Here is a 25,828-nt window from a genome sequence, read left to right as displayed (position 1 = left end):
GAGGAGGGAGGAGGGAGTGAGACCTCTGCCTTGGACCTGGCCTGTCTGCAGGGGCGGGATGAATGCCTCTGGATGTGGAGGACATTGTTCTTACAGCACATCACCTGTCTGGACCACAACAGACCCCCTTTCCCCTGGTGCCACCGAAAGGTCCTGGGGGCCAGGGAGACAAGGTCCAGGGGAAGGCAAGGACATCTGGAGAAGAAAGGGGAGCAGTGGCAGAGGAGAAGGAGGAGACAAAAAAAGGTAAAGAATAAGTGACACATGTGAGGATACAAGAGAGCTTAATAATCGGGTCCAACTCTGAGCTGGGAGCAGGGGGACCAGGATGATGGACTCACGGTCCATCCGTCCAGGGCAGCCCTTCTGGGGAGGTGGAAGGATGAATACAGAACTAATGGCTGAACCCAAGGTGCTTCATGAGAAACAGGTGATGTGGAAACAAGTCCAGAGGCCCCAAGGAGGATTGGCCACTGCTGCCTGACGGTCGACTGACAGCCCAGGTGGAGCTTGTCTGCAACGGGGCAGTGAGAGGCCACTGGGCCCTGCAACAGGCCCCAAGCAGCCCCTGCCTCTGAGTCTTTGTCTTTCCTCTGCATTTCTGCCTGGTGAGGCTCTGCCCAGCATCCACCAAGACCTCTGTCATCCCCCCTCCTGCTAGAGACCTGACCCAACAGTGTTCATCCAAGTGCCTGCGCTGTACACTGAGTCCCTGACATGCATTCGCTCTTTGAATTCTTAGGAAAGACCAGCGAGGACCCTGGTTCCAATGCACCAGGGGCATTCACAGAGATGTCCCGCAGAGATCTGGGGGTCTGTCTGACTGCAATGTCAGGACATTTCCCTAGGGAGTGACTCTCTCTCGTGCTCACCCCACCCCTCTCAGCTTGCCCCTCATTACTACCCATGTCCAGCCTGGGTGGTCATGGTCAGCTGAGAAGTGTCTGACCCTCCCACCCCAATGGAAGCCATAGGAGGCCAGGGCCACTGGACCTGCTGAGCCGCTTCAGCACCCGGTGGGTGCTCGGGAGACATTGTGGGGCAGGGTACTGGGGATTCATGAAAGGACTCTGTTGAAGGCGTGCATCAAGGGTCCTCCAAGTGTGCTCCCCAGACCAGCAGCATCAACGTCACCTGGAAGGTGAGAAACACAAATTCCCTACCCCAGACCTGCTGAATCAGAAACCCTGGGATCAGGGCCCAGCAGTTTGTTTTATCAAGGCTTCCAGAGGATTCTGAGGCACGCTGAAGTCTGAGAGCCACTGGTGTACGTTATCCGCCCACAAAATGTTCTCGAAGTCGACTTCACAGTTAGGCTTGTCAGCTTAACTCTCTGGAATTCGATGGCTGTTCCCAGCAACCCCGATCCCGGGGATCCTCTCTCGGGTCTCCCAAGGGGCTCGCTCAGCCATTCTGCCTTGTGCCAGCCCCTCCTCACCCCTCCTCCTACCATCCCCCGACAAAGGAAAAAGAGTCAATGTCCTTTAAGTAATAACAATGTCAGAGTGCGTGCAGCCCCATAAGGGCCCCCCGGCTGCCCTTTTGCTCTTCCCCAGATTCGGACTTCATAATAGAGAGCAGCCTCCAAGGTGGAGTGTGAGCCCATGGGTGTGTGTGTGTGTGTGTGTGTGCGCGTGCGCGCGCGCGCGCACACACACACACACACACACACACACACACACAGCCCCCGTACTGTCTCGTCAGTGGGCAAAGGCCGGGATGCCGAGCAGGCTCTTCTGAGACGTTACAAGCTGAACATCCTATTCCCCCCACCCTCGGGAGGAAAATCACGACTTTCTCAGTGAGTTTTTTTTTTTTTTTTTTTCTGTGTTTTTCCCTCTCTCCTCGTTCAGCACGGAGCACTAATTTATGACTATTTCCCCGAGTCCACTGAAGTAAGAGGGCAATGGCTTTCACCATTTGCTTTCTCTCACCTGTCATTCACTGCCGGCTACCTGACAGGACTGCAGACAGTGTTCCAATCACAGGGGCTGCTTTTTTTTTCCCAGGGAAGCAAAGAATTCATAGCTGCCGCGGGGAGAGTTATTTCATTCCTGGATGGAACAATGTCAGGTAAACAGCTGTAAAAATTCATAACCAGCAGGGCTGCCTCTGGCCCCCAGGGCCCCGGCTCTGAGCTGGCCCGGCTGGGGTCCCGGGAGCTGGGTGGCACTCGATGATTTAGACACCCCGGTTTCTATTAGTCCATCGACTCCAGCCTCTCGACCTCGAGTAGGTCATGCTGCCTCTTTGTCCCTGAAGCGTTCTAGCTGCCACCTGGAGAGCAGGTTCTTTGTCCTCAGGGCCAGGTACGGAGAACACTGGTGAAGAGCCCAGCTGTTTTCTTGGGGAGCCACCTGTCCCCTGCTGAGTGGCTATGGGCAGGGTGCTGAGGTTCAGGTGCGCATTTGAAGAACAAAGATACTCTGTACCAGCGTCGTCCAGCCCAATGTGCAGGGAAAATGGAAACATCATCTGTGCTGTCCCAGACAGTGCAGTGTCCACAGTGCAACTACTGAACACTTGAAACAAGGCCAGGGTGAAAGAGAGACTGAGTTCTGTATTTTTATTTCCTTGTAATTAATGTACATTTCAATAGCCACGTGTGGCAAGTGGCTGCCGCATTTCCGACAATGCAGCGTTATACTTTTCCACGTGCTTCAAGCATTTCATACTGACAGGAATGGAGATACGAGTATACCATCGTCATCCTAGGTTGTTGTGAGGATTGAATGAGATATTGCATATAAAGTCTTGGCCCCTAGTTGGCCCTCCATAAATAACAGCTTTTATTAACTCTATGGGACTTGGTCAGAAGGACAGGAGAGAAGGAGGTTTGAACTCGGGAGTGTTCAACTTTACTTTCCTATCGTTAGTTTTCAGTTTAACGAGTCAGGACATCTAGCTGCTGCCAGGGAGGGGCACATGCGACACATGACCAGGGTCAGCAATCAATGGTCCACGAGAGGTCCTGCTGTCCTGCACTATGATCCCCCTCTGCTCCCTCCACCCCTGACCCCTATTTCTCATTTAACATCACCCAGAAGGGGGAAGGTGAACCGTTTGCCCAGGCTCTGGCACAGTGGGGCTGGGTGGAATTGCTTCTGGGTGAGACAAGTCCTCATCACAGAACACTGGTGGGTCTTGGAAGATTCTCTTCTCTGGAGCCAGAGCATACAGGAGACACGGCAGGACGGACTGGGAGAATGACCATTTGACAATCTTCTAAAACCCTGCAGTCAGAGATTCACAAAGAGGCTGCCCCGGATTTCAGTCTTGACTCCACTGTTTACTAATTCTGGGAGCACGGCGCTTTAACTGTTTTCTCCAAGCTTCAGTTTCCTTATCTGCCACAGAGAGACATAAATACCCACCTGACAGGTCTTCATAAAGATTTGATGCGATGATGTGTACAAAGTGTCTCGTAGGTACTCAGTAAATAACAGCTGTTACTACTACTGTCATTACTATTCTTCGGAGGTAGCAGAACACACTGGTTAAGAGGTCAGTTGCTAGGGCGGGACCACCCAAGTTCAAATCCCAGCTCCACCCCCGGCCTACCAGCTTTATGATCTTGGGCAAGTCACTGCAACTGTCTGCCTCAGTTTCCCCATCTATAAAATAGAAATGATAGTAACCCTCCCTCACAGGGTTGCTCTAAGGATTTAAAGGACCTTACAGCAGTTACTGACACAGAATAAGTACTACATGTGTTGGTGAAATTAAATATTCTAACAAGTCCTCCAAAGATAGGGTAGCGGGTGGACAACATCTACACTTTCCTTATAAGAAAGCGGCCAATGTAAGAAACCCCAGCAGGCTTGGGGTTTGACCTGTTGACGGCAGGACACTGCCCCGGCCGAAAAGAAGGGGCAGAAAATGAGGAACTCCAGCAGAAAAACTTCAACAAAACGGAGCAGTTCTAGCACGAAGACAAGGAGCCTGGCTCTCAGACACCCTGGGGACTTTACAACCACTGAAGCTTTGTCACGAGAGAGTCAACATCCTGATTTATGGACGAGAAAACTCTGGCAAAAGAGCCCGCCAGTAAGAGAACACTAACCTCCTCCACTGTCCATCCTGCCTTCCCCACTACTCACCCATCTCTCCCAGAGCCCAGAAGAGAGGCTGAGGAATGGGGACGGGAGGGGAGGAGGGAGGGTGACCCTGTCCTCAGCCCTCATTATTCTTTTAATGGCATCAACTGCACAGAAAATAACTGGGAAGTAAAAGACAACACTTCTTGCCAACCGGGTGCGCGCAGGCTGGGATTAAGCAGCTTGATGGTGTGCCAAGCTTGGTGCTGGGCACAGGTCATATGTCCTATGTCACAGCCCATATGTCATCTCACCAAATGAGGGCACCAGGCTGGAGCAGGGACAATCACCCAGCCTCCCAGGAAGCCTGTCTTCTCAGTGAAGCCCGTGGTCTAATTTCAGAATGCAGCCTCGTTATTGCCACTTCTCAAATAGACTCAGATATATTTATATTTTTGGAGCCAAAAAGCAGTACCACTTTTCTCATTGACATGTTTCTAGTCAATAAAGTAGGTATTCTAAGTTGTAAAAATATTCATTCTCCTCCCCCACCTTCACTCATGGTCCTCGATGAAGCTATTTTTATTTTAGATGGAGTGAAATGCAGCCGGTAAACATTTTAATTTTCCTAAGTTGGTCTTTAGGCAAAAGAAGAAGTGTTCCCCCCTTGGATCCGAGGCTTTCTAAGTTCAGAGGTCTCACGCAGAAGGGCAGGTGCCACAGGTCCACGCCCCACCTGTGTCTTCTGGTTTCCGGTGTCCAGAGAGTGACGACAGGAACTGAGTCAGGCTCAGGGGGACCTCAGACTGTCAACATCTGAACAGCCTTTTGCTTTTTGAAAGCACCTGTGCAAGCAGGGGCAGGTCCCCAAGTGGGACAGGAATGACCATCCCTGCCACCGTGCTCCTGGTGGGGGCCAGGCCCTGTGCTCACCACATTATTTCATTCAACAATCACAATAGCTCTGCAAAGTGCATGGGACCAGCCCCATTTTATAGATGAGAAAACTGAGGTTCCCAGGGCTGAAGGATCTGCTTGAGGCCTCAGCATGTATGGAGGCAGAGCCAAGCCTTGGAGCTCCCTCCTCCACAGCTCATGGCCTCTCACACTATGCTGGGAGCGCTCAGCCAAGAGCTGGTGATGGATGGCTAGACTGTAGGACAGCAGGTTCACTGGCTTCAGAAGCCACCCCCCTCCTCCTCCCTGCACAGACCCTGAAACACACCCTGCCCCTGAACCAGATCCACGTCTCCTTGGGCAGGACTCCTTCCCAAGCAGGTGGTAGTGGGGGGCACCTAAGGAGGAAGCAGTTCCTTTCTCTTTAATTGACTGTAAATTGCTCCAGAGCTTTTAATGAAGGCCTTCAGGACTAATTATGTCACTGCTGTGCGGCCACTCTGTGTAAACACAAAAGGCGGGGGCTGAGGGCATCTCAGCATTGTGGGCATCTCAGCTCTGCTGTGCCTCCCCTCCCCTGCAGACCCCCTCCTAATTCACACATCTGTTATCCGTTGATGAGCCACAGCTGAGGTGTAGAGAACACTGGCAGTGTCTCAGGAAGGGGACCTGCAAGACGGTCAGGCAGGCAAGAGGCGGGTCCAGAGAGCCCAACACGAGGCCCACAGGGCAGCCGCCACCAGGGCTGCGGGCCTGAGCTGGCCTGGATGATGGAGGACTCACAATAGACTCCAGAGCCAATTCCAGAGGCTGGGAAGCAACACAGCAAGGGGAGTGGTCGCAAGTGTGGTCCCCAGACCTGCGGCATCATCACCTAAGAACCTGTTGGAAATGCAAATTGTTGGCCCCCAAGCCAGACCTACTGAATCAGAAACTCAGAGGGTGTGGCCAGCAACGTGTGTTGTAACAAGTCCCTCAGGGGGGTTTGAACTACTAGTGGGAGGGAAAGAATGCAGATGGGAGGAGCCTGATAGCCTCAGCTTACAAAATGGGGAAGCTGAGGTCTGAAGAGCTGCGGTTTACTCAAGGGCAAAGAGTGGGGATGGAGCCGGGCACTGCAGCCATAAGCCCCGTCTGGGGGCCAGACCATCCAGTTCAAAGCTTGGTGCTAACATTTGATGGGTCCTTCCACTTTGGACAAGTCACAGACTTTTCCTCATCTATAAAGCAGGGGCAGAAGTGACCCTACGGGCTGTCTTGAGGGTCAGATGCATGGGAACCCGACACAGGGACTGTAAATCGTTTCTGTCCCAAGATGCTGCCATCACACTGTGAGTCCCATCTTGTGACTGGGCACAGAGAAGAGGGAGGACTGAGGAAGAGATAGGGACTGTGTTAAAAGAGACAGGATGCTGTTGCCAGAATAGCCCCACCCCCAGGGCAAGAACTGTTAATTATCTCTCTGGACCCCTGCCGCGGGGAAGCGCCCACCACCTGTCCCCCAGCTGCTCCTCGTGTGTTCAGCGAGTCTTCCTGTCACTTCCTCTCCTGGACGCCTCTTCCTCAGAAAAGGCTTTCCCAACCTAAGGGTGTCGCAGCCCAGGGATGAATGTGCTCTTGGGCTGGGATAGACACTTAAGTCATTACACACAGAACGAGTGCCATACATGTGCCGTCATTCCCTGTGTCAGGCTCCACAGGGGACACTGAGGAAGGAGACCATCGGTGCTCATTGCCAGCCTCCTGCACATTCCAGTGACCCCACCTAACAAGCTTTAAGACACAGTCCCTGCCCTCAAAGAGCTCACAGCCCAGTCTATACCCTGGCTTCACCCTAGCCGGTCCCCTAGAACACCGAGGGGCTGCCAGGGTGGCTGATCCGGACAAACGCCTGGGGTGATGGGGGGTGAGTTAAGCTGTAAGGGCCCCACAGGGAGCTTTGCTCCCCAAACCTCATGCCCTTGTGTGTTAACACCAAGCACGTCCCCAGTAGTTCACTGAGTCCCCAACTACGGATCCGTGTCGATCTGCCAGGGCATCTGCCAGCCTGCAGAGACAGTGTCCCTGGCAATGGGACTGGGTTGTCCCCAGGGGTACCAGTCTGCCAGAAGTCAATGAGATTTGTCCACAGGCTCTGGTCCACTCACCTCCACTCTACCTGCACTGTCCCAGGCAGCCTGGAGCCAGAGGCCGCAGCAGAACCAGCAGGCGGGTGCCACTGTCCTCACCCCACATTCTGGAGCAGCACAGGTTGAACAAAGGGGGAGGGACAATGACCTGCATTGCAGTGAAGCTGGAAGCCGCTTCTTGGCACCCAGGTGGGGCCAGTGGGGTGTCCGGGCCCCACCGGCACTGCTCACCAAAACGCTGCCTCCCTGCCCGTCAGGGCTGAGTTATCCCTGGCATAGGGCTCTCTGGAGAGCTCATAAAGCAGCTGGTGCCGCGAAGCAGCTTCAACACTCAATAATCCCTCCATCTCACTCCGCTTGGACGCCAGCATATTCATCTTAAATTATCCTTTCAAAGGCCAAATCAATCCTAGGAAGTGCTAGGGCTGCCGCCGCACACACTCCTGCTGCCACGAGAGCCCAGGAGAGGAGGGTCCATGGGCAGCGCCGTGATATCAGCATGTGGGGACAGAGAGAGGTGGCCAAGGAGGACCCCCTCCCTCACTCAAGGGAAGGGGCCCGAGGGGACCAGAGTTTGAGGCTCTCATCCCCTCCATCCACTGTAGAATGAGGGCAGAGGGAGGAAGCTGAAGAGGGACCACAGATGGTGGGAGAGGCCTCTGTTCTAGCCCAGGGCTAGAAGGTTCTCCTCTTCGCTTACCCTGATCTACTCACCTGCAAAGAGGGTAGAGTTCTGGTTGTGGAGGGAGAAAGACCTGGGCTTGGATCCAGCTCACTTCATGACTTGGGCAGGTGGCAATCTCTCTAAGCCTCAGTTTCCTCATCTGTAAAATGTGCTGAATAACCACCTCCTTCACAGGGAGCTGTGAGGATTAAATGAGCAAGGCGTGCAAAACCCTTGGACACAGCACGTGGCACACAGGAGGGTGAGTGGGAGGGAGCAGGTGGGAAAGTCTGTCCTGAGTCTGAGGGCTGACTACAGGAGCAGGGACCTCCAGAGTAAAACAGAGCATATTCAGGGGCAGGCTTCTGTCTTCAGACCCTGGACAGCGCCATGTGAAGAGGGACAGGCTGACTTCAGGGAACTCTGGGCACAGGGGGACCGATGGAGCATCAGGAGGAGGCAGACAGCCCATGAGCAGGAAGGTGCACTCACTAGCCGATGAGACGGGGAGCACCCACCGCCACAAGGGCCCACCCCGTGCCTGCACTACCTGTTGGCAGACAGCTGTGCCTAGTGCATGCCCGGTCAGGCTGGGAGGTGGGACCCGGGACCTCTGGGCCTCTCCCACCTGCAAAGCGAAAATGCCCTTGGAAGAGTGACACGTAAACCACACCAAATATTTATGTGTTGGGCACAGTGGGCTTTGGCCACTTAAGGGTATCGTTCTTGTCCCCAAGCTACTTCTCTCCTAGTTGGGAAAAGCACTAGTCGATGGCAACAAAAATGGTTAGCATATATTAGTGCCAACCACGTTTCTTAATGTCCAAAGTTAATTAACTTATTTAAGCCTATGAGTATACACTGTGTGACCATCAACCCCATTTTCCAACCAAGTAAACTGAGGCATAGAGAGATTTAAGTAGCCGGTGATAACAGTTCACACTTGTTCAAGATGCAATGCAGGGCTTCTTGGAAGAGGAGGCACTTCAAGACAAATACCTCAATAAAAACAAAGTCTGCCATTTACATGGCAATTTAGTTTTCAGAGGTCTTTCTTAAAGCTCCCTGTGAAGTCAGCTGGGCAAGTGTGATCAGCCCCATTTCCAGAGGAGGAAAAAAGAGGCTCAGAGAGGCTAAGGGACGTGCTTGTGGTTACAGAGTTAACAAGAGGTACAGCTGGGATTAGAACCCAGGCCTTGTGCCTCCCCTGCCAGTGCTTGGTGTCCTGTGCCCAGATGGGGGAGAGGAGGAAGGGAATGGCACCCAGATGAGGGGACTGTCAGGGAGATCCTTATACTAAAGGACAACTTTCCTGTGTCCAAACCCAAGTCCAGGGCTGACACAGAGACTTGATCTCCTATTCCGGACTAAGCTGTAGTTGGACAGTCAGGCTCACAGGTCCCCTGAGCCTTGTAAAGAACAGTCAGGGTGAGGGGAGTGATGACAAGTTCAAAGTCGGCTCTGCCTGCCACCGTCTCCCCAGCCAGCTGGAGGATTTTCAGCTCTTGTAAATCACACCTTCGGCTGGTTCCCAGAGAGCCCAAGTGTTCCTGGCTGGCTGCAAGCTCAGCACATCCTCGCCCAATGACACAGCTGAGCCAGGCTCATCTGCCAGCCCCCCAGCCCCACTAAAGGGGGTGCCTGCCGCCTGGCCACAGCACAGCTGGCTGAAGCCCCCACCTCCTTAACTGCTGATCACTGGAAAAAGCCGTGGGCCCAGGAGCAAGCAATCTGGTTAATCTCACACTCTCATCTATTTCCCCAGTCATTTCTCAGCAATATTTCCAACTCTGCACAGTACGTCCAGCAAGCACCAGCATATTCGGAATAACTGGGGAAGCAAGGCCCAAACAGGGAAATCGACTTGCCCAAGCTCACACAGCTGCATGGGAGCAGAGTCAGTCCTGGGACCTAGGCTCCTGCCCGAGTCCAGGGACTGTGCTCCCAGACCAAGCTGTGCTGGCCACTCTCCCCTTCATCCAGCTCCTCGCTGGTGTGCACCCTTGGTCACTGAGACCCTTTCCTGGGTGACAGATTGAGGAAAGGCCCTCAAAAATCCTGAGGGGTGGCGGAGTGGGGTAGTAAGAGTGTGGATGTTGAAGACTGAATTCTTGGGATTCAAATCCCGTGGGAGCTTGGGCAGCTTGATGGATCTCTCTGAGCCTGTAACATGGGGACCATGATAGAGCAGACTTCCCATCATTGCTGTAAGGATTCAATGAGATCACTCAGGTAACCTAACTAGTAAACCACAAGTACTAAATGATTACTACTATTATTTTTATTCTTAACTACAACAACCTATTTCTGCCATCCAAGACACAACACCAGCTGCTTACCCCACGGCTGGTGGGCCTGGTCCACGGCCTTCTGAAATGCTGTTCCTGTGGCTTCTGCGTGTAAACCCAGTCACTCAACAACACCTCCACTATGAACCTGCCCCTCTCCATGCCCAGAATGAAGTCCTTCCTTGCCTGAGCATAAGCAGCGCCCTGGAGCTCACACCTCCCACTTGCCTGGGGGTGGTCTGGGCATTTACCATACATCCTCTTCTCCACTCCAAACCGGGGCTCCTTAAAAGCAATGACCCACACTCAGAATCCCAAAGTCGCGGTTAAGTTGCACAGGCTTTGGGGTCAGGCAGCACTGGGCTCGGGCCCATTTCTATCCTTTAGAAGCTGTGTGACCCTGTGCAAATGACTCACTCTCTCTGAGCCTCTGCCTTCTCATCTGTAAAATGGGGATTATAAAGCCCACTTCCTCGGTCTGCTACAAGGATTCAGTGAAGCCATGTGTATGAAGAGCTTACCTAGACACAGAGTAAGTGTGTAAATATAGTTGCCATTTTCCCAGTTGTCTTTAATGTGTGTGTCCCTACACTGCCTCCAAGCGCAGCCCGGCACAGGGGTGCAGTGCAGACCATTAATGCCTGCCTGCACGACATGTGGCACATCACCGTTATCATTAGTGATATTACGGCTGCATCCGAAACACCCGCCCCACCCCCACCCATGTATCGAGAGGCAGTCCACAGCTGGGGCTGCCACAGGCTCCAAATGTGCCAGGCAGGAGCCTCTTGGAGAGGCTACAGCCCAGCATCCCCCCAAAGGGTACTAATCTGTCCTATAATCCCCTTTGAGGGCCGATGCTGACCTGGAGAAAGGCAGCAAGGCCACAGAGGCATCCAGGCCCTCCCAGAAGTCCTGTGTCATCCCCCACCTCCCAGAAGGAAGAGTAAAATCCCTGTTCTGTGAGGTCACCAGGAAGCCAGGGCCCCAGACCAGCTGCTCCCAGCATCTGATCACCTGGACAGATACTAGATCACCTCCTACCTCCAAAACCTCACCCAGTACTGAAGCCTCTGGGCTACCCTCACTTCCCCTCCCTAAGCACTCCAACCCCAGATTGTGGCAGCTCTGAGGCTCCTGGAGCCCTTTCTGTAAACTTCAAGTCCCAAGCTCACAGCCAACCAATCCAGGAGGACGCCTCTTCTTCCCTAGGCCCAGAGGAACCCCATACCTGCATGGGCAGAGCCCTCTTGAATATCTTTTGCAGATGGTGTGAGAAGTTAGGGCAGGAATCCAACAGTAACTCTCTGAGGCCCTTGTGCAAGCTCCCCACTTGGGCCTCAGTTTCCCCGTCTGTAAAGTGGGAGTGTTTGACTAGTGATCATCAAATCGTCCTATAGGAGGCCCTGGCTGTTCATTGCAGGCCCACTGAGGATCCTTGGCTGGGGGGTAGAAGTGAAGGTGAGGAATACAGGCTGTTACCACTGTGTACCTCTGACTTTAACTTCAACCACAGACAGTTATTTCTCCTTAGCACTTATTATTGTCTCAGGCACTCTAATTTTGTCTGTGTTGTTATCAGTTACTGAGCTACACTGCCTCTGTACAGGTGGCAGGCGGAAAAGCCCAAACCATGCTCAGAGCACACACCCAGATGATGTTTGGGAACCACTCCCAATGGACTCCTCATATCCACGTCCCTCTAACCCTTCAATTCCTGTAGTTTTGCCACCGGCCCTTGCCAGGGAGCTGCTTTGTGGGACAATGACCCCCTCTTCCCTGTGGCGGTCCTAAGGAACACTCCGGTTAAGGAAAAACTCATTCTCATCCTGTGGTTCTCCATCCTCTCCTGAGAGATGATTTCTTCCCCTTATTGAGACAAGGGAAGAGGGATACAGGGTAGGATAAATAGCCCCTCCCGGGGGACACCAGGTACAGAGAATGGTCCAGGAAAGACCCAACCTCCTCCCAGATTCCCCTCTAACCTGCCCCTCTTCATATCTGCTCCACAGCCTCATGCCTGGACGTCATGCCATCCCTGAGGGTGTGCTGCCCACGCCCCCGCCATTCATGTCAGCATCCCCACATCTCCCACGCTGCGCCCAGTGGGGCCTGCCCCTGCGGCGACTTGTCTGCGTGCTTGCAGGCACACAGCTCCTCCGTCTACTGAGACCGCCGATGCGGGTCAGCCCACCTGAAAATTGCTCTCGCTGGGTCCAGACGAAACAGCTGGGCATTGATGGAGTTTGCAGAGAAATTAATCAGCGCCGTCTGGCAGTGGTGCCAGGCGCTGCCTGGGCCTGATGCATCCTAATGAGTCCTGAGCTCCTGCCTTAATGGCTCCTGACAAGACTAATTTAGCCATGTAGGTGATTAGTGCGGGCATTATCACCTGAATTGAGGCTCAAGATGCTTTGGAGGTCTGGGAGGGTCTGCCTGGGGAAGTCGGCTCCATGAGCAACCACCTTGGCGACACACAGAGGGACCAGGACCAAGGGGAGGGGAATCGGCAAGACATTGAACATCCACTCAGCCTTTCATTCTTCCTTCATCCCTCTACTCATCCGACCAGCAATTGTTGAGGCCCACTTTGTACCAAGCGCTGTGCTTGGCGCAGAGGACGTGTGCCAGGAGGCTCAGCTTGCTGGGCTGTACAGTGGACATGACGCCACTTCTCTGGGATTCACTGTGAGGCTCTGGTCGGAGGCTGGCAGTCAATAAGCGCTAGCTAATAGTATCGTTCTACAATCTTATAGTACACATAAATACCAAAATGATAATTAATTGTAACATTGACATCAATTAAGATAATAAGTAAAAATGAACAGCCGATGGGGAGTTACACACAAATAACCATGATAGGACTTGCTAAGAGCTTTCACAGAGGTGAATTCAAAGCAAACAGAGGGTGGGGGATGGCGGAGGCTACGGCACCTCCCAGGGCAGGTGACATCTGAGCTACACCTGGAAAGATGAGTAGGGATTCACCAGGTAGGGAAGGGGAAAGGGCACTCCCTGCCGAAGGGACAGCGCGGGTGAGGGTGTGGCGGTGAGACAGAGCTGAGGTGTTGGGGTGCTGAGCGGTCCCCGTGGTGGTGAGCAGGTGAGGAGTGGTAGGTGACAGGCTACGATAAAGAACTCTCACTCCTTTCTCTAGGCGCTTGGGAGGCTTTGGACTGGCGGTATTTAGAATTGGGATAGGAGGAGTGACCTTGGGACCCAGCCCCAAGGGACACTGTCCCCCTCCAGGACCTGATGAGTGAGGACTGGGGTGGCAGCCAAGGTAGACGGACTAGATGCCCTCCACCACCTCAGAACTCCTAAGTCAGCTCGGTGCCTCCAAGCCAGGTTTCATGCTGCTGCTTCTGTGTCCCTCCCTGGAGGCCAGACAGGGCTCGGTGCCCCGAGGGTCCCCAGCAAATATGCCACATACAGCCTGGGGTGGGCAGGCAGCTGGGGTGATTGAAAACATGACCCTCGCACGGTGTGGGCTTTGCCGTTCACAAGTGCAGGCACAAACAGCATCTGTGCCATCTGGGAGACAGGCTCTCCTGGGCGCTCCCTGGGCAGCCATCCCTGTCATCACCAACACCTCGCTCTTGACACCCTGGGGAGGGGGGTGCCTGGTCTGAGACTTCAGAAGGATGGCGAGCAGGCATGGAGCCAGCCCCAGCCCCTGCCCTGGAAGGTTCCCCCCGCACTCACGAACTCCAGACTTCACTCCTCCCCCAAGGCACCTCAAGCCCCAGTCATGAGCCAGGCACGGGGTGGGGGTGGGGGGCAGGGGACATAGAGATGGCCCAGGCACCTGGAAGCATTCACAGGGCAACAGGGGAGACAGATGAGGAGCTGAGTAATAACAGCACTGCGACTGGGACTAATAGAGAAGGAGAAAGCAAAGGAAGCAGCCCTTGAACCCCGCCTGGAGAAAGCCAGGAAGGCCACACAGAGGCGGCAGCATGTGACCTGACCTGACTGACCAACGGAGGTGCATCACGTTCCAGGAAAAAGGAGCAAGAGGTAGGAACTCGCCTTTCCTGCTCGAGGAACTGCAGGGCGACCGGTGTGGCTGGGGTGGAGCGAGCTGGGGGTGTGGGAAGGAGGTGAAGTCTGAGTGGTAGCAGGGCCTGGACTGCAAACAGCCTCGATGCCATTTAAGAGCACGGTTTTCACTCCAGGTGGGTGAAGGGACTTGAGCTGACCTTGTGACAGCTCTGTCTCAGGTTGAAAAGGACCACTTGGCTGGGAGGGTGAGAAAGGCTGCAGCAGGGCAGAGGGAGCAGGGGGACCGCAGAGACCATCGGGAAGCTGTTGGGATAATGCAGACTTGGCCTGTGGTGGTAGGAGGTGAAGCGGTGAGAAGTGAGAAGATTCTGGAAATATTTTGAAGATCAAGCCAAAAGGATTTCCTGATGAACTGGATATGAGGTGGAGCGGGGTGGGGGGGGAAGGGAAGAGTCAGGGAAGACCCCAAGTTGCTGGTCTGAGCAACTGGAAGGCTGGAGTTGCAACTAACTGAGATGGGAAAGGCTGCAGGGAAGCAGGGGTTTGCAGGGAAGATTGGGAGTGTGGCTTTAGACTGAGGTTGAGAGCCTTTTAGACATCCACGTGGAAATGGATGCAGAGGTGGTATATGAGCCTAGAATCTCTGGTGCGAGGAGGCCCAGGCAGAAGGTAGAAGCCTCAGGGCTGTCAGCACACGGGTAGTACCCAGAGCTACCAGACTAGGCATGGCACGGGAGTGAGAGCATGGAGAAGAGACAGGGGAGCCAGGCCCCGGGGCCCTCCAGTGCCAAGAGGCCCTGGAGAAGTGGAGGAACAGGCAAAGGAGACTGAGAAAGCACAGCCAGAGGTGATGTCCTGGAGGAAATAAAGATAACTGCTGAAAGGCCACAAGGCCTGAGGATTAACGGTCAGCTTTAGCCACAGGGAGGTGGTCGGTGGTCCCGACACGAGCAATATTGGTGGAGTGTTTGGAGTGGATTGGGGAGGGCGATCGGAGACAGCATCCTTGCCCCTGTCCCTCATCCTAAAGGTGCCATGAGGCCATTCGCTGCCGACAGCCAGGGCCGAGGTGTGGGCTATGCCAACCAGTCTGACCAGGCATCACGTCTCCACTGTGCTCCTGCTCTGCCCCGCCCAGGCCGGGCTCTGCTGCCAGTGACTGAGGTCCACGTCCGCAGAAGACAAACAGGGACAAGGGGGGCCTGGATGTTAACAGGCCAGGGGAAGGCAGAGCTACTTAATGACTTCATTTGGCTTCTGTCTTTTCCAGCTGGGAGATGGTCTACAAAAAGAATATCAGGCAGAGGGAACTGGAAGCTGAGACAGGAGGAGACAGAGATGGAACATGCAGCCTCTGCACGGGATTTCAGATGGCTGGGCCGTACCCTCCCATTGCGCTCCCCAGCACGTGGCCGCTGGCCCGTGGTCGGAAAGTGAGGCAAGAGCATGAAAAGTGGGAAGGCTCAGAAGGTTTGGGGTGAATGAAAGTCCCAATCTCTAACCCAGGAGAGCACACTCACAGAAATTACATTCTGATAGAGCCTGTAATCAAACTCTACCTTCCATTCTTAAAAGGAACTTAAAAACGAATTAAAACACTTAGGACACTGCCTCAAGCACTCAGTAAACATTGTTAGTATAATAATATATATTATATATATATAGTATATCATATGTTATGTTATCATTATTATTCTGTAAGGCTCCAGTGGTCAAAATTAGGTGCAGTGGGTAGTAGTTGCAGGGACAGATTTCATAGTAACATTAGGAAGACGTTTTCATTCCCAGAACTGTCCCCACAGCACAGAAGTGAGCAGCCTGGTAAGATTATGAGTTCCCCTTCATTGGGGGTCCAAGCAGAAGCCGGATAATCTGTCCCAGAGCTGGAAGTTTGGTCTGCCCGCAGCTCTGACCTACTCCTCTGGTAAGCTGACATTTTCAGACTAGTTTGGTCTCTGGCTCTAGCCACTGGTACCAACCACCCCACTGGACCCAGCTCACCTATGTGTTTGTCTGTCCCCCTTGCAAGCCCGTGGCTAGCAGGACAGTCCAACCAGCCATCCCTGGGGCACACATAAGTTCTCTTTTGTGTAACAACAAAGCATTCTAGGTGTGGAAGCTTTGGAGTTAACTATAGTGTATGTATACAGCCCAACAATCCAGAAAGGAGACTATTCCATCCCATTTTACAGTTTGGAGCACTGAGATTCAGAGAGCAAAGGGTTAGTGAGAGGCAAGCCTCCAAGTCAAGTCTCTAGGCCACTCCATTCCACATGGCAGGCAAAGGGCCAGTCTCCTTGCCAAGCTGTTTCCACCCTTACCCTCACCCTGGCCACTGCTGGTCAGAGGTCTGCACCCTGCTTTGTCCACGTGAGTCCATGTGCATCCTCTGAATGGCCCAGGGCAAGTAGGTGACAGCACTCAGTGGAGGTTTCCAGGGCTGTGTTATCTGAGGGCCCAGAGATGTGGCACCCTGGGCTAGCAGGACTGCCCCAGCTCAAGGCCACTGGGCCCATCTTTCCAATGCCCTCTCATTGGTGAGATGGGGAGATAGAGTCCCAGAGAGGGGAGGCACTGTGCCCAACGCCACACAGCAAGGAACAGAAACTGGGCTCATGACTTTCAGGGCACAGCTGTGCTGCCCCACCCTGATGCAAAAGGAAGGGAGGAGGGCAGGAGGGTGCGGTCCAGCTCAGCACTGGCCCCTGCCCAGACAGATGAGCAGAGCTGTCTTCCAGCTCACTGAACCCTCTCTCATTCCTGCGGCCTCCCAGAGCCAGGGATCAATCCCCACTGCATCAGATGCACCCCCCGCTCCGCCCCACGCTGTGACTGCCAAACACAGCCATAATGGGGCTGAGTCCTGGGATTACTCCTGGAGGCCAGTTGATGCCTGCGTTTGCAAAAGACAATCAAGAACCAGAGCCAGAGGTACCTGGAGCAAGGCCTGCTGGAGGGCTCGCTGGAGGCGTCCAGCCCGGGGTGTATCACCACCAGCACCGGCTGAGCAATAGCCGCCCCTCCCAACCCCGTCACCCTCCCTGCAGCACAGGCACTCAGGGCGGAGCAGGGCAACGCAGGGCCACAGATGGGGTGACGGGGCTGGCGCCGCTCACCCGAGGGGGCCTTCGCCTCTCCCTGCCAGCAGCCCGGCTCAGTGAGTGGCTGGCCACACCTCTGCCAGCAGGCTGGCCTGCATGTCCCAGATATACTGCCTCCACCACAAAGGAATCTCCAGGAGGATGAGGTTCAAACAGACGCTTATAAAAATCAGCCACAGGAAATAGTGTGTGAAGCAATGGAAAGGACCCGTTCAGGACTCTGCTCAAGAGCCACCACCACCTCCCCCAACCTCTCCTGCTTCCTCCTGCTCTGCCCTGCCCCCAGAGGCACGACTCGGCCCACTTCAATCCCCACTGGGGCTTAACCAGACAGCCGACCTAGCCTCCATCACCCGCGACGCTGACTTCGAATTCCTCTCTGAATCCACAGCACCCAGGCCTGGCACAGGGGGCACCCCATCTATATCTGATAAACTGATGAATGAACTGGAAAGAGCAGAACCCCTAGTGGTGATAAACGCTAACATTCATCTTTCATGGATCCACGGGCACTGGGCACCTCTCTGCTGGCTCCGCGCCAGCCGCACACCAGGTCTGGGCCTGCGGAGGAGCCAGCCACAAACACCACCCCCTGACCCAACTCAGAAGGGAGGAACCAGCTCAGCAGGGTCCCCAAGGGACTGCCGGCCATCCTCTCCACCCCTCAGAAGGTGAGCTAAGCCTCTGGAAGGACATTCCAGAGAGGCAATCTGCCTCCTTCCTGGACACTTCAAACACCCAGATGCCCAAACACCAATCCCCAAATCCAGCCCCACGATGCTGATGCATGGGGCTGCTAATCATCAAAAGAGTGGCCACTTTCTACACAGTGGGTCCCCACAGCCCTAGACAGTGTCACTGGGCCATGGGGACAATCCCCACAATAGTCAGAATACCTGCTGTGCCCAGCACCTACCCACACAAGAAGGAAGAGTGGAAGGAAAGACCTCTGCAGGGGGCTTCTCATGCGCCCCTGCAAACAGCAGGGGAGAGTCTGGGGCCCACTAAGGCTCCCCTCTTCAAGCAGAGATTTTCTTTGAAGAATTTTGCATCTATGTTTGGTCTTACACATATGAAAGAGTGCTTGAAATGACCTATTAGTTAAGTATCTTCACAGCCCTCCCCTCTCCAAGCCATCCTGCTTCATTTTCAAGTGTAAGTGATGCTCCAGAAAGATGCACCATGCTGGCTGCCGATGCATGCTGCTTCTGGTCCACAGCCCCACCCTGATACCCATGAAGCAGGCAGACCTGAGTGTAAGAAGCCCCAGATTACAAGCACTTTCTCTAAAATGACACGGACAAGAATGAGACGACACAAGAGGGAGTGCTGGTGGAGGTGAGTGGCACCTCCTGGCGCTGTTCTCCTCCGTGCTCACAAGAACTAGCACCTTCCCGTCAGCACAGCTGCAAGATGGGTTTGTTCAATTCAACCCCATTTCCTGAGAAGCTTCAGGGTCCCTAGAGCTGAGCTAAGGCCATGGGGCTATGCGTGCCGACCTCCAGCTGCAGGTGTAGGAGCCGGGCCCTCGGGAGGGGCTCGTGAGGATAGACCTGGGTGATGAGGTGACTCAAGCTGGGGGCGGGTGGTGAGAAGCGGGTACCAGGATGCTCGTGATCGCTTCCTAGATATTTTTTTTTTCTAATGACAAAAAAACAGGCATACTCAGTGCAGAAAACTCAGTAATCATGGAAAAGTACAAAAGGCTACAAAACAAACTCTACAAGAGCTTTCATCTTCAAATTTTCACAAGGAAGAGGAACGAGGCATTTTGTAGGACAAAATTAGTATGGAAGTGAAAGTCAAGCAACTTGGGCTCAATGTGATAAACTCTTTGACACTGAGAACTCCTCTCTTTTGGAATAGGCCACCACAGGAAGTAATGAGTGTCCCATCCCTGGAGGCGACCAAGCAGAGGCCACACGAACACCCATCCGGGACCCCATGGAAGAGTTTCCAATAACAGGGGGAAGATCAGCTCAATCTCTAAGATCCCTTTCACTTGTGGGAAAGGAGCCCACCTCACGCCACCCAGCCTGCCCACCAGCCCTTGCGCCAACTCACCCACAGGCGTATCCTCGCTGATCAGCAGGTATGTTTCAAAGAAGTGGTTGATGAAGAAGGGCAGTCGGTTCACCTGGCCTGGAAGTTAGAGGACAAGAGCATCAGTCAAGTACACTCGTGCCAGCTCCATGCGTTCTGCAAGGGGCACAGAGTAGGGGCTCCAGTGGGCACTGAACCTGCATCCAGTGCCGAAGACACCTTTCCAGGACCTTGGCAGCTTGCTGTTCTGCCTCGAGGCATATGGGGAGTAACGCCAGTAGGCAGGCAGAAGGCTGTCAGGTCGTTCGCTCAGCGAGGCCACGAGACTGTGGCTATGGAGACCTGGTCCACACCAGGATGTGCTGAAGTGTAAAATACACACAGGATTTTGAAGCTGTTGTACGAAAAACTGGGTGTGAAATATCTCACTCGTCTTTTATATTGATGACGTGGAAATGATAAGATTGTAGCTATACTGGATTAAGTCAAATACATTATTAAAATGAGTTTCACCTGTTTCTGTTCTAATGCGCCTCTTAGAAAATTTAAGACCACACATGTGGCTCACATTATATGTCTACTGGGCCTCCCAGCTGTAGATAGACTGGGAGCTTGGCAAGGACAAGGGCTGTCTGCAGTGTTAAGTGCTGCAACCCTGGTGCCCAGAACAGGACTTGGCACTTAGAAGGCCCTCAGCAGCTATTTGCTGTGTGAAGGAGTGGCCAGCTGATGCCATGTGATTAATAACAAAACAATGATAATAGCTGCCACCTATGGAAGCCTCCTCTGTACCAGCCGCTTATACCATCTCCACCAGTCCTCACGGTCCAACATGTGCTGTCCCGTCTGCTTGTTACTACTGAGGAAAATGAGGCTTTGAGGGGGTAACTAGTAACTTGCCCAGGGTCACACAGCTGGTAAGTGTGGCATGGGCCGTACTGGAACCCAGACCTGGAAGCCTGTGCAGGTAAACCTGTACCACTCTGTGACAGCCTCAGGTTGGGGGCTGGCTCTGGAAGGGGACAGCGTGATACCGTCATGGGCTGAGGAATTTCATATCTATGAAGAGTCCCCCATATCACAAGTCCCTCACACAAAGCCTCCCGAAGGCTGGCTTCCTCTGTCCCCTGAGCAACCCCCCAGAGGCCTTCAGTAGTATGGTCTCTGCCCCCAGTTCCTGGCACAGAGCTTCAAAACTCCTTGCAATTTCCAGAGGGATAGGAGTGTCTTTTGTTATATCCATAAGGAGCCCCCTTGACCACACCCAAGTTTATGCCAATGAGGTGATTTATTTTTTATCTTTAAATTTTTAAAAAAATTTTTATTGAAGTATAGTTAATTTATAATGTTGTGTTAATTTCTGGTGTACAGCAAAGTGATTCAGTTATACATACATATAAATATATTATTTTTCATATTCTTTTCCACTATATATAGTTTATTAAAAGATAGTAAACATAGCTCCCTGTGCTCTACAGTAGGACCTTGTTTATTCTATATATAGTAGTTTGTATCTGCTAATCCCAAACTCCTAATTCCCCACCCACTCCTTTCCCCTTTGGTAACCGTAAGTTTGTTTTCTATGTCCACGAGTCTGTTTCCGTTTTGTAAATAAGTTCATTTGTGTCATATTTTAGATTCCACATATAAGCAATACCATTGGTATTTGTCTTTCTCTGTCTGGCTTACTTCACTTCGTATGATGATCTCTAGGTCCATCCACGTAGCTGCAAATGGCATCATTTCATTCTTTTTTATGGCTGAGTAATATCCCATTGCGTATACATGCCACATCTTCTTTACGCATTCATATGTTGATAGACATTTACGTTGCTTCCATGGCTTGGTTACTGTAAATAGTGCTGCTATGAACACTGGGGTGCATGTATCTTTTCAAATTAGAGTTTTCTCTGGATATATGCCCAGGAGTGGGATTGCTGGATCATATGGTAACTCTATTTTTAGTTTTTTAAGGAACCTCCATACTGTTCTTTGTAGTAGCTGCACCAATTCACATTCCCACCAACAGGGTAGGAGGGTTCCCTTTTCCCAGTGAGGAGACTTAGAGTGGGGCCTCTACAGAGAGCCTCAGGAAGGGGCTGATCACCGGAAAGACCAAGTGATAAGATGGGGAACTTTCAGCCCACCTCCAACCTCTAGGGAGGGGAGGGGAGCTGGAGATTTCCAATATTTGATGAGCTCCCAAGTTGGTGAACACATCCATGTGCTGGGAGGATGGCACACCTGGAGAGGCATGGAAGCTCCACCCGACCCCACCCCCCCATAGCTTGCCCTGTGCATCTCTTCCATCTGGCTGTTCCTGAGTTGTATCCTTTATATTCAACCAGTAAATGTAAGTAAAGTATTTCCCTGAGCTCTGTGAGGCATTCTAGCTAACTGAACCTGAGAAAGGGTAGTAGGAAGCCCTGATTTATAGCCAGTTGGTCAGAAGTACAGGTGGTCTGGGACTCACCACTGGCGTCTAGAGTAGAGCTGAACCCTTAAATCTGGCACTAACTCTGGGTAGACAGCATCAGAATTGAATTGTTGGACACACAGTCGGTGTCTGGAGAGTTGGAGAGCTGGTTGTTGGTATTGGAAAACACCCCAGAAGGAGGCAAATGAGGGCACTTCCCCCTCTGCCCCTACCAACCAGGGATGGGGGAGCTGATCGGTCTCACATGGGGCCGACATCGTGCAGCACACACGTAAGCAGCTCCTGCTGGGTCTTCCAGGGGCCCTGAACATGGGTGGGCGGCAGCCCTCCCCTCCCTCATTTCTGCTGACCTGTCTCCCTCAGAGCTTGGGCCAGGCTCAAGAACACAGAAGCTAGTACTTCCGTCATTGCTGGAGACCTCCTAGTGGGGAGCAGGCAGAACTAATGGAATCTCCACCCCCACCCCCTCTGCTCAGGCACCCAAGCTGATGTCATTTCTGGTTCTGCAAGCACTGTAGCCTCTCTCTCCCCTCCTGGCCAGGACTGCTGGCCCTTTTGCCTTCACTTGCCAAATTCCTATTTATCCTTCAAGTTTTGCCTTAGATGTCCCTTCTTCCAGGAAGCCCTCCCTGACCACCACAACTACACATATGCACTCGCCCACACACCTCCACCCTCTCATATGAGGAACCTGGGGCTCCTCACACACTCAAGAGCCTCAGAAAGGCTCAGAGGCCAGTGGTCAAGGGCTTCACCTTTGTTTGTAGTCTCCCTGTGCCTCTTTCTAGTCATATGACCTCCCCATGCCTCAGTTTGCTCAGGTGTAAAATAACGATAACAATAGGACTTGCTTCTTGGCTGTGTTGAGTATTGAATGAGATTACATACATAAAGCACTTAGCGCCGTGCTCCCGCACACAGCAAGCACTCGATAAATGGTAGCTATTATTAATATTGGTATTAACGACAGTGCTGCCTGCTCAGCCAGAGGGGGAGGCTTTGGATCCCCGCTGGGGGCTTTGGGCTCCCTTACAGAAAACAGCTGAGCCAGGGTAGAAGGCTCAGGGGTGACCAGGGAATTCGGCATGGGCTCAGGCTGGGGCAATGGGAGGGAAACCAGCCAGAAAAAACGTCACCTGCAGCAGCATCGTTCGTTTTCAAATTTTGTTTTACAGGACCTGCCGATAATCAGCCACTGAGAGCTCTGCACGGGTGGCTGGGCAGAGCCTCGGGGACGTACGTCGCCTGCCACATACCAAGCAGGACCGTGATCTGGGAACAGGCTCCCACCCTAGGAAGCCCAGTGGCCTTGGGCTGTCAGTGGGGACTGGGAGGGTGATGGGAGGGTGGGAAAGCGGGGTGCCCACAGGTCGCCTGTTCCCTTAAAAGACACTTTTAAGGCATGAAGGCTGTGTTCTCCAGAGGCAAACCGCTGCCTCAGGAGCTTTGAGGCCTCCGGCCAAGTGGGAACGTGAGTGCCCGTGCGAGGGGAGGGGACAACAGGCGACTTCTGTGGAGGAACGAGAGCCCAGCTGCCCGCACCCACGATGCACCCCTCTGTCCCTGCCCCACACATGCTCATTCCCTGCTTTGGCACCTACTGTTTGTTCTGCCCTGGACGCCTTCTCCCTGCATCCCCGGCCCACTCACACTTACCCTTCCCTACAAAGTAGATGCGGGTCCACCAGCTTTAAGTATTTATTTCAACACTGCTGTGGCCTCTCCTGCTGTGGAGCACAGGCTCCGGACGCGCAGGCTCAGCGGCCCCGGCTCACGGGCCCAGCCCCTCCGCGGCATGTGGGATCTTCCCGGACCGGGGCACAAACCCGCGTCCCCTGCATCGGCAGGCGGACTCTCAACCCCTGTGCCACCAGGGAAGCCCAAGAATCAAGTTTTTAACCACCACAGGCCTGAGGGGAGAAGGGAGACGGGGAGGCTCACACAGAAGGCAGATTCGAGCTGTGGTGCTGGATGACAGGCCTTCCACACGCGGCGAGGAAGGGAAAGATCCCGGAAGGAAGCAAAGCTGGGCAGATGTGGAGGAGCGGAGCCGTCCAGGCACGTGATGTGGGAAGGACAAGGCATCCACCAGACCAGGAAACACAGACTTCACTCAGAACCGTGGGATGGGACAGGGGATTCCTCTTAGGGCTTGAAGGACACTGGCAAGTGGCAGAGCCTGGACTGGAACCAGGAAAGCCCAACCCCAGCCCAGGCCCACCTGCCCAGGCCTCTGAAGGCACAATGGTTCTCGCTGAGGTCCATGTTGGGCACAGCCCTAGACCCCGCCCTCAACTCATGACAGGGAAGGTGCACAGGACAGGGAGCACAGCGCGGCGACCAGGTGAGGCCTTGTACGCCCTGCCACTCGCTGCTGTGTGGCCTGGGCAAATCGCTCTACCTCTCTGGCCACCGTTTCCCAGCCTCAAGATGAAGACAAAAAGCCCTCACTGCCCTCTCACCCTGCCACCCTGCCTCCCTGCCAGAGGTGTCCTGTGCACGGCGTCACTGTTATGATGGCTGCTGCAATTTGGATGCGTGAGCCGCCTGTGATCTAGAGAGCTCAAGGGGAGACTGCACCTCTTCTAGGAAGGCAGCCAAGCTGTTAGCACCCGTTATATTTCCTTTTAACGGGGAGGGCGGGGGAGGGCATGAGTGTCCAAGGTCACAGAGTCCCTGAGGAGTCTGAGGACACCAACAAGCAAACCCAGAGGGTCAGAGCTGAGGGTCTCGGGTGCCCCTCACTGAGCCCTCCCCGAATGGGGCTTTACAAAGGAGAAACTTGACACCTGGAGAAGCAGCTGGCCCAGGGGTGGAAAGAGGGAGGGTCTGAGACCCCTTGTGGCTCTGCGCCTGAGAGGCTTTGAGGCTGTGCCATAACCCTGCGCTGCTTGGATGGGAGTGAGCTCCCCATCACAGGGGCATTCCAGCAGAGATTCCTCCCAGCATGGAAGCCAGGAGACGGGACCTTCAAGGGACTCTTGGGCAGCAGGATGCCAGCAGCAGTCCACCAAGCATGAAGCTCTGGTTTCCTCCAGAGGCTCCCGGCTCCCTGGAGTGAGAGAAGGAGCTGACGCCCCTCAGGAATATGTTTGCCTGTGTCGCCAGGCACGCTCTGCCCATAGCTCTTCCCTGAGGACACCCTGGTCCCGCGGGACACCGAGCCAGCTATGCCTGCTGTCCTGGCCTTCCTTCATGCACACCAGAGCTGCTTTGCTCCCGGTGTCCAGGAGAGGCAAATGCCCAGGCCTTTCCTGGCCTCCTCAGTGGGCACTAAAGCTGGCACTGACCTGGCTGCTGCAAGGCCGGGGGAAGGAGGGCTGCCCGCCCTGCAGAGAAGAAAGACTCCTGGCAGCCGCACCCTCGCTCAAACTATTCCCTCCTCCAGGGTTCCCTTCTTCCCTCTCCCCCCTTTAAAATGACTTCTCAGTCTTCAGAGCCCAGATGAAACGTCTCCCTTCTGGCTGGGTCTCTCCTGTGCCCGCAAGTTCAATTAATCTTTTCTTCTGATGGGCTTCTCTGGAGCTCTGTACATCCTTTATTACCACTTTATCCACCCTGCTTAGAGCAATCCTATCTGTGTCTTTCTCCCTGGTGAGCCCCTGAGTGCCCGAGAATGTCATTTCTTCCATACCCCCAGAGTTGGACACAGTAGGGCACACAGTGTCACACAGTAGGTGCTCAAAAGACAACTGTGAAACCGACTAGAACTGGGGCCAGTCCCCGCATCCCAGAAGAAGGACAGTTCACGGCCATAGATGCCTCCCCTTAGAGCTCAAGTATTTCTCAAGTATTTCTCCTCCCCTTCCCTCATGTGTCCCAGGCCCTGGAGATGGCTAGTATTTTCAGCCCTGTGAGGGCTGCAGAAGCAACTGAGGCCCAGAAAGGGAAGTGAGTGCCCAGTCACACACACGGCAAGGCAGGGTCTTGAGAGTCCCAGAGCACAAACGCCAACCACACACTGTCCAGCCTGGCCTCCCATGCTCGCTGTGGGGAGAGAAGGCGGAGGACTGAACTTACCACAGCATCCAGAGATCAGCACAGACAGCCAGACCACGAGGCAGCTGGAAGCGACGTGGCACCTCATGGCTCCTGGGGACAAAAGGAGGGGAGGGTGAGAAACGTCCTATTGGAGCGCCTGCTCTTGCAGGCTGTGCAGCGCTGCCTCAGCCCTGCAGCTCCGGGAGAATTGGGCCTGAGAAGGGAGGAGAGAGAATCAGTGCAGAC

The 25,828-nt window shown here is 53.9% G+C and overlaps 1 protein-coding gene across 2 annotated transcripts in view; it reads right to left on the bottom strand.

The window, feature by feature from the left end:
• Positions 1–25,828, bottom strand: part of CDH23 (cadherin related 23) — a 430,962-nt gene that overhangs the window by 367,227 nt on the left and 37,907 nt on the right. For both annotated transcript variants that reach the window (XM_024739760.1, XM_024739758.1), the window contains exons 2-3: positions 25,622–25,693; positions 19,186–19,263 (exon numbers count right to left, since the gene is read on the bottom strand). In XM_024739760.1, the coding sequence (XP_024595528.1) occupies positions 19,186–19,263; positions 25,622–25,688 (145 nt within the window). In that variant the 5' untranslated portion in view covers positions 25,689–25,693. The remainder of the gene's footprint in view (positions 1–19,185; positions 19,264–25,621; positions 25,694–25,828) is intronic.

The sequence above is a fragment of the Neophocaena asiaeorientalis genome, unplaced genomic scaffold (assembly GCF_003031525.2).
Source record: "Neophocaena asiaeorientalis asiaeorientalis breed wild unplaced genomic scaffold, Neophocaena_asiaeorientalis_V1.1 scaffold501, whole genome shotgun sequence".
In the NCBI taxonomy this organism is placed as follows: Eukaryota; Metazoa; Chordata; class Mammalia; order Artiodactyla; family Phocoenidae; genus Neophocaena; species Neophocaena asiaeorientalis.
This window is presented reverse-complemented; position numbering and strand designations above follow the sequence as displayed.